The 17,212-nt window shown below is 39.4% G+C and overlaps 2 protein-coding genes across 2 annotated transcripts; both read left to right on the forward strand.

The window, feature by feature from the left end:
- The first annotated feature begins 418 nt into the window (after positions 1-418).
- On the forward strand, positions 419-3,291 carry LOC120001542 (NADH-ubiquinone oxidoreductase chain 2). Its single transcript, XM_038849924.1, has one exon. It carries the CDS (start codon positions 2,021-2,023, stop codon positions 2,960-2,962), a length of 942 nt encoding a protein of 313 aa, XP_038705852.1. The 5' UTR covers positions 419-2,020; the 3' UTR covers positions 2,963-3,291.
- Positions 3,292-13,911: 10,620 nt separating this feature from the next.
- Positions 13,912-14,574, forward strand: LOC120002567. Its single transcript, XM_038851332.1, has one exon. It carries the CDS (start codon positions 13,912-13,914, stop codon positions 14,572-14,574), a length of 663 nt encoding a protein of 220 aa, XP_038707260.1.
- Positions 14,575-17,212: the final 2,638 nt, after the last annotated feature.

The raw sequence follows: 17,212 nt of genomic DNA on the forward strand, positions 1-17,212 counted from the left end.
TAGCGAAGAAATTATTGAATTAAATTTAATTCGTAAATGAAATCTAATAAATTTAAAAGTTAATAATACTATTATTTTATGTTTATTTATCTTATTATAAATATTTTATTAAAATCATTGGAAAAATATTGTTTCATAAAATAATTATTTTGCAAATGAGTCATTGGTTGAGTGGCAATGACTTTGCATGTCCCTGACTGAGGTCATGGGTTCTAGTCTCACCTCCTCCGAATATTTACAAGGAGGTGTGTGGGCTTCGTCTGCCCCTACGTGTGCTTGATAGTCGGCCCCTGCGTGAGGCCTGTTAACACATGTACTTTCATAGGCTTGATCTGGTGGTGTGTCGTATATTGTGTTCGTCTGCCCCTACGTGGACTTGATAGTCGGCCCCTGCATGAGGCCTGTTGACACATGTACTTACACAAGATAAGCACGCCGCCCGCCTGCTGGCCGGGCGAATCGAAGTTCTCTTCCGGTCAACTGTCCACCCAGTCAAGTGCAAAAAACACAGTAGAATCACGCAAGGCACGCTGCTGGTGTGCTTCCTGCCCGCGAGGAAAGAAAGAAAAGCTACAAGGTTTAGTTCAGATTTGACTGTTTGCAGCATGGGAGCGGATTACCCAAAAAATCCCTGGAAAAAAAAGAGATCTCGGTAACGAAAACTATAGGGGGCTGTATTGGCGAGATCCAACGGTGAACAGCTGCCCAAAAGAAAAACCGCCTGGAAGTCCGAGGACCTTTAGTACCGTACCCTACCCTCGAACCAGCAGCCTTCGCGCCAAGCAAGACCGCCCTTGTCCCTTTCCTTTCTCTATTCCGCCTCTTTCTTTGCTTTGTTCCAATAGAGTCTAAGGCAAAGCAAAAGTGGTTCGTATGCCTACTTTACCTACTTGACGAAAGGGAACGAACTTTGTTTCGTTTTTGGGTTTAGAGATTGGATTCAGTCAGCGTCACTACTTCCTTTTGATTATGTCGTGACGCTTTGGTTACCGGCGAACGCTTCCAAAGGCGACCCTCTCGAGTTTCCGGCTGTTTCCTAGATGGAAGTAGCCTTTCGTCGCCCTACCAAACGAAAGAAGTAGTCACTATCAAACAGCTCGCCCTACTGAAGTACCAAAGGTTCGCTCCGCCCGGTGACTAAGAAAGAAATGGGTTTGCGCTTGAATTGAAGTGATGAAGTCGCAAAGAGGGAAGTAGGGCTCCTATTGACTAAAGGTTGGTTCTTCGCTTTTCTTTAGAATGAAAGTAGCTATGACTATGAAGCCCCTACTACTTACTTTGTTTGATTCAAAAGGCGAACAGCCCCCCCAACTAGTCGTATGGGGTGGGGTGCTTGTGGTAAGCTGCTTTGGATATGAGGAATTCCTAAAAAAAAGGCAAAGTCCGGTATTTTACGAAGATCTTCCTATCTATTGATAGGAATTAGTGTTCGATATAGGGGATAGGATCCATCTGCTCTTTCTCTCTCAATTTTTTTTAGAGAGAGCAGATATAACATAAACGATATAAAAAAAATTCTTGGAAGTAAAGGATACATAGACATCCCTTTAGATGTCTATTCTATTCTATTTTTAGAAAAAAAAAAAAAAGATATCTCGTTCATCTATCTTTTGTCTATCTATCATTGATCTATGAATCAAGTCGAAAGACTTCGTTTTTTTTGGGGGTTCCCCGAAGCCCCGAATGGATTGGATCGATCGTTTCTGCCAACGAAATGAACGCGGAGCCCGTTCCGAATGCTTCTCTGATCCGGAAGTTCTCGCAAAGAGAATAAGATGCTGCTCCCCCTCCCTCTGTCTTTTCTCGCTTTGCTAATCTTCCCCTCTCCTCGTTCCGCCCGCTGGCCTCTTGGGATAGCAGCCTTCGGGCTTTGCCTGCCCTTTTTAAGATAAGACAGAATTCCGGCTCGGCCCGGGAAAGCGCTGGCAACAACAGAAAGGAAGGGGTCCATGTAGCTGCTGCGCCCGCCCCCTTCTTAGTCAATGGGGCAGCAAGTTCGGCATCTACTAGAAAAGAGAGAATGAATCCACTTCAGATAACCACGCCTCTGCTAGGCAGCGTGTGGAATGGCCGAGAGCGGACCTTTTTGGATATATCATCCAAGTCGAGAGTGGAGTTACGGGAACAGCCGTCTGATAGAAAACGACTTTCACGTTCGGTTCAGAGAGCACTTTTTTCGTTGAGAATTCCTCGTTCCCTTTCGTGTGAATTCCCCAGCGGCGAATTCAAAACTTGTGGGGCCCTATCTATTCCATCTCTCGAGCCCCGAAGAAACCCCCCCTCTCCTTTTGACTCCATATATCTTTTGACTCTATATATGTGGGCACCTGATATCTATGAGGGTTCACCCACCCCGGTTACAGCATTACTTTCTATTGCGCCTAAAATCTCTATTTTTGCTAATATTTCACGTGTTTCTATTTATGGTTCCTATGGAGCTACATTGCAACAAATCTTCTTTTTCTGTAGCATTGCTTCTATGATCTTAGGAGCACTGGCCGCCATGGCCCAAACGAAAGTCAAAAGACCTCTAGCTCATAGTTCAATTGGACATGTAGGTTATATTCGTACTGGTTTCTCATGTGGAACTATAGAAGGAATTCAATCACTACTAATAGGTCTCTTTATTTATGCATTAATGACGATAGCTGCATTCGCCATAGTTTCAGCATTACGGCAAACCCGTGTCAAATATATAGCGGATTTGGGCGCTCTAGCCAAAACGAATCCTATTTCGGCTATTACCTTCTCCATTACTATGTTCTCATACGTAGGAGTACCCCCGTTAGCCGGCTTTTTTAGCAAATTCTATTTGTTCTTCGCCGCTGTGGCTTTTGGGGCTTACTTCCTAGCCCTAGTGGGACTAGTTTCTAGCCTTATAGGTTGTTGGGCGGCCGGAAGGTTACCACGAGTAAGTCAGTTTGGGGGACCGAAGGCAGTTATCCGTGTACCGGACACGTAGCTTACCTAATCAGTTGCGACACGGATAGGAATGCATGCTACGAAAGAGAGGGTCGAGTCTGATACATCAACCGTCTACTCAATATCCTTGTACGAGTCCACAATCACTACACGAGATGAACCTTGGTTTGGTGAATTGAAGTTGGCCTTAGGTGTAATAGGACTCCCAGTTACTGCGCGCGATCGTATACTGAGGTGCTCCCCGCCGGTTGTTGGAACGACGCGAGCCGGGCCTCGATTCAGAAAGATGAAGGGCCAAAAAGTAGAAAGAGGGGGTTACCAATTCCCCATCTCATTGGGGGCGGAAAACGAATCGGCATCTCGATGTAATAGGCTTGATCTGGTGGTGTGTAGTATATTATGTTTGTATTTGTACTCAAAAATATATATATATATATATATATATATGTTGATGGCCCCTCGTCTCGTCTTTTGCTTTTCAAAAAGTAACAAATTGTCAAATTCTGACATGATTAAGGGGTCCAGTTTTAAATTTTTTTTTAAAAAAACCAAAGTTCATCCGCTGCAAAATAAGCTCCGATCTGGAGTTTATTTTGGCCAACGGATCCATCGACGGATCAACATTGTTTGGTAGAGCAGAACCGTTTGGGGTTCCGCCCCAGTGCCCCACTAAACACACAAATAACCTAGAATTAAGAAATGTGAATATTATAGCACCTAATAGGCTAATAGAATACAAAATGCTAATACAATAGCAAACGGATGCTCTTTTTTTTTTATTTTTTTTTTATTCTCATTCCTAATTCCCTTGCAATCACATGTTTTGTAGAATCAATTACTGTATGTGTAATTGCAAAATCTCTTGATATATAAGTACACATAGATATATACATACATTCAATGTGTTTTATGCAATATTGAAAATGTGTCATTCCGTCAATTTAAAAAGTTAAGAGGTAGATAGACAGAACCACATAGGCGATTATGAGCTGTCCAAAACATATATAGTTCGATGTGTCCTATATTTGTTGTTTTGCTTTCCAGTTCTCATGTTTGTTTCTATCGAAAGTGTTTTATGCAATGGGAGGAGACAAAATTGTAGACTGAATTCTCAAGGAAGTCATGACTTACACTAATTGCTGTTTAATACTATATATACCATACCAAGAATATTAATTTTCTCACCTCAATCACCCGTTTAATTAATTTTCAAGCTATGAAGTTCACGATTTGTTGTTTGTTGGCGTTCTTCCTCCTTAGTACTTTTTGTGTTTCAGCTCTAAAATACAAAAAGCTGGAAGAAACAACCATGACAGTAAAAGGGTTCAGCAAAGTAGCTCTGCTAACTATAGAGGTAATCAAAATCATGCACGATCTCATGGTTATTGTTTACGTTAACATATTTTTTTTGTATTTTGTTATTTGTAATTTGATGGTATTATTTGAATGATTGTTCCTCCTGAATAGAGCTCAGATGGAGATCTAATTGATTGTGTTGATAAAAGAAAGCAACCAGCCTTCAACAATCCTCTTCTGAGAGACCATAAAATACACGTATTGAAAGAAAATATACTTAAAAAAGTGCCAATAAGTGAATGTCTGTCTACTTGTGATCTTTCTATAACAAATTTAATATATATAACTTCATACCTGTGTACTTAATAGAGAATACCTAGACAATGGCGAAAAAAATTTTTAGAGACTAATTCAAACGAAGTAGCCCAATTATGGTTGAAAAATGGGACCAGATGTCCTAAAGGTACCATTCCTATAAGACGAACTACAACTAACAATGTCATGCTCGAACATGGAAAGAAACAACCCTCTTTTTATCATCAGCTCCCTCAAACCAATATTGAGGTACTTTAAGTTATTCAATTTTTACGTTAAAAAATTAAATATCTATTGATTTTATAATATTTTCACACTAAAATTTTCTTATATGGTGATAGCATGCAATGCTAGTCTATAACATACCAGGACAAGTTTATCGAGCAAAAGCAAAAATAAATGTGTGGAATCCATCTGTTGAAGGACTCGATGAGTATAGCGTTGCAAGGATTCGGCTAACAGCAGGACAAGATGAAGATCTTAATGTCATTGAAGTTGGATGGCATGTTAGTATTTTATTCTATTGTCAACAGGAAACGGATACAGTATAGGCCCAGCCCACCCTCAAATTTGGGCTGAAAATTACATAGTAGTATACTATAAAAGATCCAAATTTACTAATCTAATCTCACATGTCACCTTCTGCCCCTCGCCTCACAGTCCTATAAATTCTTAGTTCCACCATTGACAAAGCCTCCCAAACCATTTTCTAGATCCGCTCTTGATCGTCAAGTTAATTATTTTATTAGTATAATTTGAAAGTGAAAGTTTTAAAGATTTTTTTTATTTTTTTTGTTTGTGTTAGGTGTACCCTTCACTCTATGGAAATAGTCCAACAACAAGATTCTTCATTTTCACTGTAAGATCACAATTAGTTTCCATTCAATTTCTTCATTTCTATAATTATATTTGATGCTACTATATGTGTGTGTGAAGTCCACAAATTATATATAAAATGTAGTTTGTTTAATCTTATATATAGAGGGACGCAATTCATACAACTGGATGCTACAATCTTGACTGTGGATTTGTTCAATTCAACGAAGTAGTGGTCATTGGAGGAACGATTGATAGCATATCATCTTACAATGGTGATCAATATTATATCAATGTCGATATAAGTCGGGTAATTCGTACTTGAAATTTGATATGACTTCATTATTTATAGTAGCAAAAAGACTGAAAAAAATAAATTTTGAATTAGGATCGAGAAGAAGGAGCTTGGTGGTTGACTGTTAATGGAGCAACATTAGGATATTGGCCAAACAGCATCTTTACTTCCATGAAAAATCCAGCTACCCATGTAAGTTGGGGTGGTGCGGTGTTAAATTTGAGGAGTCATAATCGACACACCTCAACAAAAATGGGCTCTGGCCACTCTCCTGATGAGGGAAATAAAAAAGCAAGTTCTTTTGTAAACTTACAGATCATGAACCACGAAGATGGTGCACTCATTCCAGTTTCACTGGACCACATTTCAGCAGAGACAACCAATAGCCATTGCTATAACATAACTGCTCACGCCTATTCCAAACGGGTATTGGGTTGTAGCTTCTTTTATGGCGGGCAAGGCCATAGTTCTTCCTGCCCATAATATCTATATCAGAAGTATTATATATTATATATGATACAAGTTCTCAGGAAATAATGCATGTTGTTGGAGAAAACTAGTTTGGTGTTGTATATTGATGAGATGTATCTATATTTCAATTCAAGTTAAATCATATACATATAATCCTCTTATTTTACAGATTGTCGATGCATTTTTCTCACGTCAAGGTGAATTATTTTTCTATTCGGGTTTAGATCAAATTTTTAGTTTCGGATTTAGGCTAACCTTTCTTATTCAAGTTTAGGCCAAAATTACATCATTTAGGGACTATAAATTTTCTTTGAGATAATTTCTAAGCTAAGTAGGAAATAAATTAAGAGGCTAAATTGAAAAGTCAAAATTCAATTTTGGAAAAAGGTGTCAATTTCAAGCTCAAAACAAAATAACATATTATGAGACGAAATCGGAGCGAATTCGCATTGATGGCTTGCAATCCTCCCTTATAGATAGTGTCAATGACTTTTAGGTTCCGAAAGAAGTTGTTGGCTTATTGAATCCCAATTTTTACACTCCTACACTTTATTAGTTGGTACAGAGAGCTTTCAGGACCAAACACTTTTGTTTGATAACTTTATGACTTGAGTGTCAGAGAGGTCCCTCAAGCATACCCACGAGGGCCACATTAGCTCAGGAGTCCTTCTGTGCAATCCATCCTCAATAGTACCAAGGATAACTTCTAATATTGGTCAAATTACCTGATACATCTTCAAGACCAAAGTCAATTTTGAACATCATATGGTTGGTGTCGTATGTTGGAAACGACAATTTCTCAGTCTAAAAATTGTTAGGACTAGAAGTTAGCAAACTAGAAACAATTCGAGGGCAAGTGTTTCTCGACACTTGGAGAACCCAAGAAGTACGATCTTGGAAAACCTACAAGGAGGACGTAGGGAAGTATATGAAGGAGATGATGGACATGAAGCTCATTGCCTTGCAAGGCCAGCCATTCAGTAGCTTAGTTTACGATAGCTCCCTGACACCTCTCTCACTCGAGCTTTGGAATGCCAAGATGTTGGCTAACTTTATGGTTCCAACGTTGGAGAAATAAGAAAGAAAGGGCGAACCCTATGCTCACAGCATATGTATCAAATACATGATGGAGTTTTGAGGAAAATTGAGGTGGCACTATTTAAGGCCTTCCCAACCTCACTAACTAGAATAGCTAGAACATATATAGTTCTTATGCCTACCTCAACACAATATCATCAATTACAGAGATATGTCCAACAAGTTTATGCTCCATTTCACTAGTGTCAAGATGCCAATCAAGACCAACATGATTAGCCTGATGAGCACCATACATGAGAAGAATGAGACTCTCCAAGCATTCATGAAAAAGATCAACCAAGAATGTCTAGACGTGTCCGACCTGCAGGTTCCAGTGGCCATGATAGCCTTGAGAAGAACAGTCCACCACAAATGGTTCAGAAGTTCTCTCTTTAAAAGACCCCTCATATTATCAGTTACCTTTTCTCTTGTGTCGAAAAGTACATGCAAGTCAGTCAGAACTATGGGCGAAGCATAGCGTATCCCCCTCCAGACAAGAAGAGAAGCTCGGGGAGAAAGATCTATCCATAAAAGACTGACTCGGTCCCAAAAAAGTGCAAGGAACAGACCATCGATGAAGGCGAGATGAACATCAAAGAAAAAGACTAAAAAGACTTCCAGTCCTTGGTACAATAACTACACCCCTCAACACTTCCTTAAAATTTGTTAATAAAAGCTCGAGATACATACTACCTGAAGTGGCCCAACAGCTAAGATATGTAGGTCTCATCGGGATCTTGTACATGATACTAATTATTACTGACATCTCAAGGATGAGATTGAGAGCTTAATCAAAAGTGGTTTGCTCAAACAATTCTAATAAAAAAATATAAGAAAAAGTATAAGAAATGACTGAGATGATGATATGGAAGAAAGGAAGAGAAGAGAAGAATCTACTCAAGACCAAGAAAGGGAAGCTGTAGGTATTATCAAAGTCATTATAGGAGGACTTGCATTTGAAGGGGATAGCATATAAGATCAAAGAGCCTATGCTCAGACTAGCCAACAAGAGGTCCTCTAGGGCAAGCACTTGAGAAGGGAAAAGGAGAACATCAGCTTCTTGAAAAAAGATATAGAGGGTGTACAAGTCCCACATGATGATGCATTGTAGTAGAAGTTAATGATGTAATATTTCTCGCAAGTTTACCAGAGTACTAATAACATAGTGTATGCAAGTACGAAGTCGATCCCACAGAGACTAGTTAATCTAATTAATATACCTAACTTGATGAATGGTTGATCTATGTAAAGAAAATAACCAAGCAAGAATAAAATTTAGATTTTTGTGAAGATGTTCGTTATCAATATGAGAAGAATACTAGAGCAATGATATCACCTAGCAATTCTATCACAAGCATTCAATTAACAAACACATAATTATGGTTCTGATTCAAGGGTTGATTTTTTCTTAAATATGCTGGTTCGTTCGTTCGCAATGCCAATAAATATTATAAACAATGGATTAATCATGTTCGTTTGCAGTCGTTAATCCAAGGCTAGTAACTCATTAAGATCTAAAGAACTATAGAAACCAACTAATCCCCTAAACCTTGTTCATGACAATTGACAATTGATTTTCTAATTTCAGTTCTATCAGGACACGTGAATTATGTTCGTTCCTTAGTCCTAACTAGATGAGTCTAATTGAACAATTAATTGCTGACCAAGCAATCAACTAAACAATAGACGATAAGCATAGAAATTAAAGACAATAATCATTGAACCAAAATCATGCACTCATTAAATTTAAATACTTGCAATAATCATGCTGAGCTACATCAAGCCCTAGTAATTGAGTTTAGTTACAACCCATCATCCAAGAATCTAAAACAAATCTAGAGAGAGAAAGCATGGAAGAGAGATTAAGATAAATTCCTTGATATTGATGGAATTGAGGTTGGGAGAAGCCTTGAATCCTTAGAACCCTTGCAAAGCTTGGAGAGATGAAGAAAAATCCCTTGATCCCAAATGCTGCATTATGTTCCAGCAGGCCAGTTCTTTCAAACTTGAGCCCTCTAGATGGTTCAAGCCTTCTTCATATTTCTCTTTGACACAAATTCATGCCAAAATACCTCATTTTCATTCCATACTTGCTCTCCATCTTTCCTACAATAAAAACACAAGAACTCAAGCAATATCAACCCAATTTCATCAATTGTTACCGAGAATTATATAGAAATATGCACAAAAGAGGGATAAAATATATGCACATCAAATACCCCACACTTATCTTTTGCTCATCCTCGAGTAAAACAAAAGAAAAGAAAATACAACATAGGCTCTTACTCCTTCATTAATCTCAAAATTTCAAACCACCAAAGTCACAACAAAGATAACCTACCCAAACTTCAACTTAGAGACTTCAATATAATCAAAATCGAAAACCTTCATATCCACCTCAAAATTCACATAAGTACTCATTCATCACATAACGTTTAGCTTCAACTTCAATCCTCACAGATAATTCCCTCAAAATAAATTTCATACTGAAGTTGGCTAAAAATATTCTCTCAAGCATATGTGGGCGGAATAATTTAAACAAGATAGTAAAATCCCACATACAAATTATAAAGAACGCTAGGAAAGAAACAAATTATATCTCGTCAACGGATACCACTTACCAAGACGCGCGAACCATATCTCAAACACTTTTCAAAATCAAACCAAGTCGTTATCAAGATCAAGTGGGACTTTTTAGGCTTGTAACGTAAGACTAAGGGTGTAGTGTAGAAAAAGCAAAAGGGTAAACGAGAACATAAAATTTAAGAGAACCATCAAAGTTTCAATAAAGCAATTCAACACTTCTTCAATTTTTAGTTCCCAACTAATTCACAATACCCACACTTTTCAACTTTTTCAAACTCATCACCCTACATTAACAACAACAAAAGAGCACAACCCTAAATATCTTTTGATTTTTTTCGAATGCATACTCTTTCTTTTTCTTGTTCTTTTTTTCAAACCCAATTCTATCAATTACTATCGAGACCGATATAAAAATATGCACAAATGTGAGATAAAATATACGCACATCAGTTAACATTACCAACTTTACTATAAAGAGGACATTAGTAGATAATGATATTGCGGCAAACATCATCTTTTTCAAGGCTTCAAAGAGATGAATATTTTCGAGACTTGCCTCAAGCCATTTGATATACTAATTATCTACATTGTTTTGTACTTATAATCGTACTTGTTTTTGTCTCGTTTGTTTTGAATTGAACTACCATATTGCCTAAAGCTTGTATTTTATATGAATTCAGGTTTTGGAGTGAAAAGCTATTGATTTATGCAAAAGAGATTTTTGGACCAACTTGCCCTTCCTGGAGGCCTTTCCTTGAGGAAGGGCATGACTTTTGGTGAAAATTGAAGTTCACGTTTGATTAAAAAGAACGGTTTGCAACAAGTCAAAGAAGTAATTTTAGATTAGGAAAGAGGGCTAGACTATTTAAATAGAAACTCTCGATTGTTTTAGGGTTAGACAAAGACAAAGAGAGACATACACCAAAGCAAAGAAAAGTTGGAGGCGCAAGCCATCGCGATTGTTTTCTCTTCTTAGTGTTTATTATTCCATGATTGAGTGTCTATTGGTGTTCTTAATACTTTTGAATATGTGGCCAATATTTGAATGTTGTGATGCTAAACTGAGACTGAAAGATGATGTTTAAGGACTTACATCTAGCAATAGATACCATAGGTTGCATACTTCACAGACATGTAGGAGTATGACTTGTGTGGTTGCTACATAATTTTTCATAGTTCTTAATGAGTTCTTGCTGTTTTGATTCGAATGTTAGACATAACAAATATTGATAGCTTGAATACTTTTCATATCTGCCAAACATAGAGTATTGAATAGCTTAGGAAAAATTAAGGGAAAATTCCAGGCCGGTACCACTTGTAAAACTTTTGGACACTTAGGTCAAATCCAAAAAACTTTATCCCTCTAAGGTACCACTAATATGCTAATTACTTTCTTACCCTTGTCTTCTTCCTCCCACAACACCTACACTTCTCTTCTATTCTCTCTCTTTCTCTTTCTCTCCTCTCTTCTTAAAGTATGAATGGGGTTTGCCAGAGTGCAAGTATTGCTCTCTGCTGCCTCTCAAACTCAGAAGGCCAATCACGAGAGATCTCAATCTGTTGTCGGTTCTCAATGCAGCACTTTTTGTCCAGAAGAGAGTCAGAGAGGACCCTCTGTCTCTCTCTGTCTCATTCTGTTAGAGAGAGGAGCCGTGATATGGTGCTGCAGTGGCACACCAAATCATGTTGGACGTTTAACCCATGTCTCAAGTAGGTCCTACCCACGTGTCCCGTGACTTGGCTACTTGACAGTTGAGAGTTGAAATTGGGATATGCTTTATTGCTACGATTTGGGAATCAGGAAGACAACTTTTGGTAATAAAATCCATCTTGGCCAATGTTATTATGTGGAAAAAACTTCAGATCCGATCGATTTCGGCGGCGGTTCGCCATACCACCATCACAGTTGGACTCCCCTCATTGAAGCACACAATGCCCAGCCAGGTACAGCCCAAAACGGCCACCGGATATGGCCGTTTTAAAACAGTAACATTGATCGGGCAGTGTTACCAATGTTACTATTTCAAAACAATAACATTGGTCGGCCAGTGTTACTATTTGGAAAAAAACTTCAGATCCGATCGATTTTAGCGGCTGTTCGCCATACCACCACTACCATTAGAAACCCCTCACTGAGGCGCACAATGCCCAATCAGGTACGGCCCAAAACCGTCACCGGATATGGCCATTTTAAAATAGTAACATTGGTCGGTTACTATTTCAAAACAGTAACATTGGTCGACCAGTGTTATAATTTAGAAAAAAATTCATATTCGACCGATTTTGACAACAATTTGCAATACCACCATCACCATTAGACTCCCCTCATAGAGACGCATAATGCCTAGTCATATTTGGACCAAAACGACATCCATAGAGAGACATGAGAGAGAGAGAAAGACATAGTAAAGAGAGATGTAGTAGAGAGAGAGAGATTCAATAGGAGAGAGAAAGTTGTTGTGATGAGAGAGAGATGCAGTCGGAGAGAGAAAGTTATTGTGATGAGAGAGATGCAGTAGGAGAGAGAAAGTTATTGTGATAAGAGAGAGATGCAGTAGAGAGAGAATATGTAGTGAGATAAGAGAGATGTAACATATAACAAGAGAGAAATTCATATTAGATCTCATCCTCTTTGAAAAAGGACAAAAAAGAATGAGATAAAATTTAAATTATTTAAATATTATAAAAAATAAAAATGGACTTATGAAGGATAAAGTTTTTTCGAGTTGACCTAGATGTCCAACAGTTTTGAAAGTGGTATTAATATGTCATTTTCCAAAAAATTAACTGTCAACATGGATAATAATTGTGATTAACAAGCAAAAGCATTTGAATAGGATTGGTTATGGTGAAATTAGACGTCCTAGTGCTTTCTTACTTGGGATTAATCAACCACAATCTATATGCTCTTTTATAGTTATTAGTTCAATAGTTTTAGTTTAATTAATTGAAAATCAAAATTTGATTGTTCAAATAGCATTAGAATTAGTCATAATTGGCACTTAGCAATTTCAGACAATTCTCGTGGGATCGATACTTTATTCATCATTATATTACTTGTGCAATCCATACACTTGCGGATTTTGTGTAACACCATCAAAAACTTCCTTACATGGCTTAACATGGGCCCTCATTCTTTTGTTGGCATTCTCTCTTTCTCTATCACCTTGGGAAACTACCCAATGACTAATTTGTTCATAAAAGATCTTTTGATGGTCGATGTCAAGGTCTCCTATAATGCCATCATCTACAACCCACTCCTCTACATGGCCCAAGTAGTGGTCTTGACCCACCATTTGAGGATGAAGTTCACTACCGATAAGGAAGTGGGAGAAGTAAAATGAGAAGAGATAGTGTTAGAGTTAATGCTATTTTCTCCTTTCTTTTATTGTTGCCCTTTTGTGTTTTCGTAAAACTCTAAGTCTTGTGTCGTTTTACTTTTAGGCCTATATATGTTGTCTTATGGTATTTTATTGATGAACTTGGTGTATTAGGGTTTTAAGTCTATAATAAAAGAAAAGCTCCGCCTCCATCTCATATATATCTGCTTCTTGATCAATAGATATGTTCTTCTTTCTCGAACAAGGTATCGAAGCATAGATCGTCTGGATCTTGTGCTCAATTTCTTCAAAGTTGATTTCTTTTTCTGTTTTGTCTCTTGTCATGTCAAATCCTGCAAATCCGTCACCAGTAGTTTACCCACCTTCAATGGTGAGAAGTACGATTACTGGTCGACTATATTACGCACCTATTTTAAGTCTAAAGGGCTTTGGGAGTTCATCGAAGTTGGGTGTCCTATTTGTCTCATTGGGGCTGAAACCAGTGAAGCTGCTTTAGAGAAGGCTGTGTTAGAGAAAGAGGGGACTTCTAAAACTGTTGTTGATGATTCTACGGTGAAGACGGAGATCGAGAAGGACAATATGGCTCTGCTGGTTATTCAAATGACTGTTGCGGAAGTTATATTTCCCCGAATCTCTGGAGCCATGTGTGCGAAGCAAGCATGGGAGATCTTGTGTACTGAATACCAACGTCACTCTAAGGTACGTGTAGTTAAACTTCATAGTTTACGCAGAGAACTGATGAACTTGTTGATGAGGGATGGGGAACTCATTAAAGACTATTATACTTGAGTAATGGATGTAGTCAATAGACTGAGAAAATGTGGTGAAACCATGCCAGACAGGAGGATAATTGAGAAGATATTGATTAGTTTGACTCCTAAATATTATAATATCGTTACAACTGTTGAGGAAACAAAGGATCTAGATGCAATCACTGTTAGTGATCTGATTGGATCACTGGAGGCTCATGAAACTCATGTTAAAATTGAAGGGTTGAATCTTGAGATAGCTGAAAGTGCCTATCAGATGAAGTTGAATCAAGATTTACAAAAGAAGGGTAGTGGTAGACCCCAGTGCAATTTTTGCAAGCGAGAAGGACATTTGGAGGAGTCTTGTTGGAATAAAACCAAGCCTCAATGCAGTTTTTGTAAAAAAGAAGGCAATGTTGAAGAACACTGCTTGAATAAAGGAAAACCACTTTGCAGGAATTGTGGAAAGTATGGTCATATCCAGAAGGAATGCAAGATGAAAGAAAAGCAACATGCAAAATTGGCTCAGGAAAGTGAGGATGAGGATGATGAATTTCTATTCATAGTCTGTTATCAGAATGAGGTCAAGAATTCTGCTTGGTTTCTTGACTCAGGTGCCAGTAATCATATGACAGCTCATGTGCAGCTGTTTAAGACTCTTGATAGGTCTATCACAACAAATGTTATATTGGGAAATGGAGAGTGATATTCCCAAAATACCTCCACTGATGGGAGAAAGCCACGTGGCAGAATAAGTTCCAGTGAGGACAATATGGGTGACGTACCGAAGGGTACACTCCGGTTCTTGACCGAAGTGAATACCTATGCACTATCAGACCGAAGACCGCACTTCGATAACCGTACTACAGAAGCATGTACGCACGAAGTTCAACTGATGAAGAGTCCTCATAGGACGCCAATTCTAGATAGAGTCCTACTCCCCTTTGGAGAGGGATACAGATAGGATTTACCATCCGAGAAACCCTCTGGAAAACCAATGAGAGAGAGTCCGACTCCTACTACAACTCAAACACTTCAAACTCATATAAAAGGGGAACCTCTGCCCTCAGGTAAGCAATCTAACTCCTGCACTCTAAAATACTTACTGAGCAAGAGGCAACGCTGGAAGCAACGAGCCATCCTCCCAAGTTTAGTACCTTACTGACTTGAGAGTCGGAGAGGTCCCCCCGAGCACACCCTCGGGGCCCTACCGAAGCTTACGTTCGCTTCTTGTGCAGGAAGGAAGGAAGAGATCACGTACCAGCAAAGGAGAAATTAGTTATTCCAGCTCAGTCTGACTTGGCTGATTTGTCTGATAGGGTAGACCTGTTTTAGACATCATCAGTTTGGCGCCGTCTGTGGGAAGGAAGTACACTTCCCTAAAGAAACTCACAATGGTCAGATTGAGAAAGAATGTCGCTTCTACTTCAGAAACAAGCCGTCGAGTTGATGACCCTAATGTTCCTGACCGGGGGCAGGGTGAACACCCCCATCATGAGGAGGTAGAACACCAGGAGGATGTTGCTGACCGAACCAACCAGCATTGAAGAAAATACTTCAAAAGCCGGACACATCAGGAAGATTGATAAAGTGGTCCATTGAGTTGAGTGAGTTCGACATTCAATACAAACCAAGACATGCGATTAAGGCTCAAGCCTTAGCAGATTTTGTTGTTGAATGTCGTCGCCCAACCTTAGTGACACTGACCGAAGAGGACTACCCAAAATGGAACCTTTACGTTGATGGTTCTTCTAACCAAGAGGGTAGCGGAGCCGGAGTACTTCTCTTCGGTCCGGGGGGCATATGTATTGAACATGCACTTCATTTTCATTTCAAAGCGTCCAATCATGAAGCAGAATACGAAGCGGTAGTAGCTGGATTGAGACTTGCTGTCGAACTTGAAGTTAAGTATTTGTTGATCAACAGTGACTCTTAGCTAGTAACTGAACAAATGAAGGGAGACTATGAGGCGCGAGACTCAAATTGAGGTACTTGCTCGATGTCCTTGCTCGATTAGCTTCAGCCTGTTCAGCCAAAGGACCTACTTCGGTCAGAATTGAGGTACTTCCTCAACCAAGTATTTCGGCTGAACTAGAAGTGGCCCCGGTTGAAGCTGAACCAAGCTGGAAGGACCCAATCAGAGAATTCCTGCTTGAAGGGAAATTTCCTGAAGATAGGAATGAAGCAAGGAGTCTCCGGAAAAGGGCAGCAAGATATACTCTGATTGATGGAGAATTATACCGAAGATCCTTCACACTTCCATACCTGCGATGTTTGGCGCCCAGAGAGGCCGATTACGCCCTAAGGGAAGTGCATGAAGGAATTTGTGGAAGTCACATAGGGGGAAGAACATTAAGTTATCAGGTGTTACGTTGTGGATACTACTGGCCTACAATGGTGCTAGACGCCAAAAAGCTTGTTCAAAAATGTGATAAGTGCCAAAGGCATTCCAATGTACCCCACCTTCCTCCTAGCCAGATGGTGCCTATTCAGAGTCCTTGTCCATTTGCTCAGTGGGGTATGGACATTCTTGGACCATTCCCACCAGTATCGGGTCAAAGGACATATCTGATAGTAGCCGTGGACTACTTCACTAAGTGGGTAGAAGTTGAGCCACTTGCAACTATTTCTGAGAATAAGGTAATAGACTTCATCTGGAGAACCATTGTCTGTAGATATTGGACACCAAGGGCCCTTATTGTTGATAACGGCAGACAATTTTTCGGAGGAAAGATGAAGAAGCTATATGAAGAGTTGGGGGTTGATCTCAGAGTCACTTCGGTCAGTCCCACAAGCTAATGGGCAAGCCGAAGTAACAAACCGAGTGATCCTCCAAGGTTTGAAGACAAGACTAGATAGTGCCAAAGGAAGATGGGTGGAAGAACTACCGAGTGTGCTATGGTCCTACCGAACCACAGCACGGACTTCTACTGGAGAAACACCCTTCTCCCTGGCATTTGGCTCCGAAGCCATGATACCTGTAGAAATTGGAATTCCGTCTACAAGGATCATTAACTTCAATATCCAAGAGAATAATGAAGCACTTCTGAATAATTTAGACTTGGTGGAGGAAGTTAGAGAAGAGGCTCGAATCAGAACTGCTGCGTACAAGCAGAGGACAGCCCGGTATTACAACCGAAGGGTCAAAGAAAGAAAGTTCAACCCAGGGGACCTTGTCTTAAGAAAGAAAGAGGCCGCAGGAAAACACCCTGGAAAGCTAGGGGAGACGTGGGATGGACCTTTCAAAATAATTGAAGCATTCAAGGAAGGAACATACCGAATTGAAGACCCAGAAAACCCTAGGAAGAAGATGCGTCCATGGAATGCTGACAATCTACGTAGAT

This window comes from Tripterygium wilfordii, chromosome 7 (assembly GCF_013401445.1).
Source record: "Tripterygium wilfordii isolate XIE 37 chromosome 7, ASM1340144v1, whole genome shotgun sequence".
NCBI lineage: Eukaryota > Viridiplantae > Streptophyta > Magnoliopsida > Celastrales > Celastraceae > Tripterygium > Tripterygium wilfordii.

What these genes read in the sequence shown, in the direction of transcription:
- LOC120001542 (XM_038849924.1), top strand. Translation starts at nt 2,021, where the DNA reads ATGAATCCACTTCAGATAACCACGCCTCTGCTAGGCAGCGTGTGGAAT.
- LOC120002567 (XM_038851332.1), top strand. Translation starts at nt 13,912, where the DNA reads ATGGATGTAGTCAATAGACTGAGAAAATGTGGTGAAACCATGCCAGAC.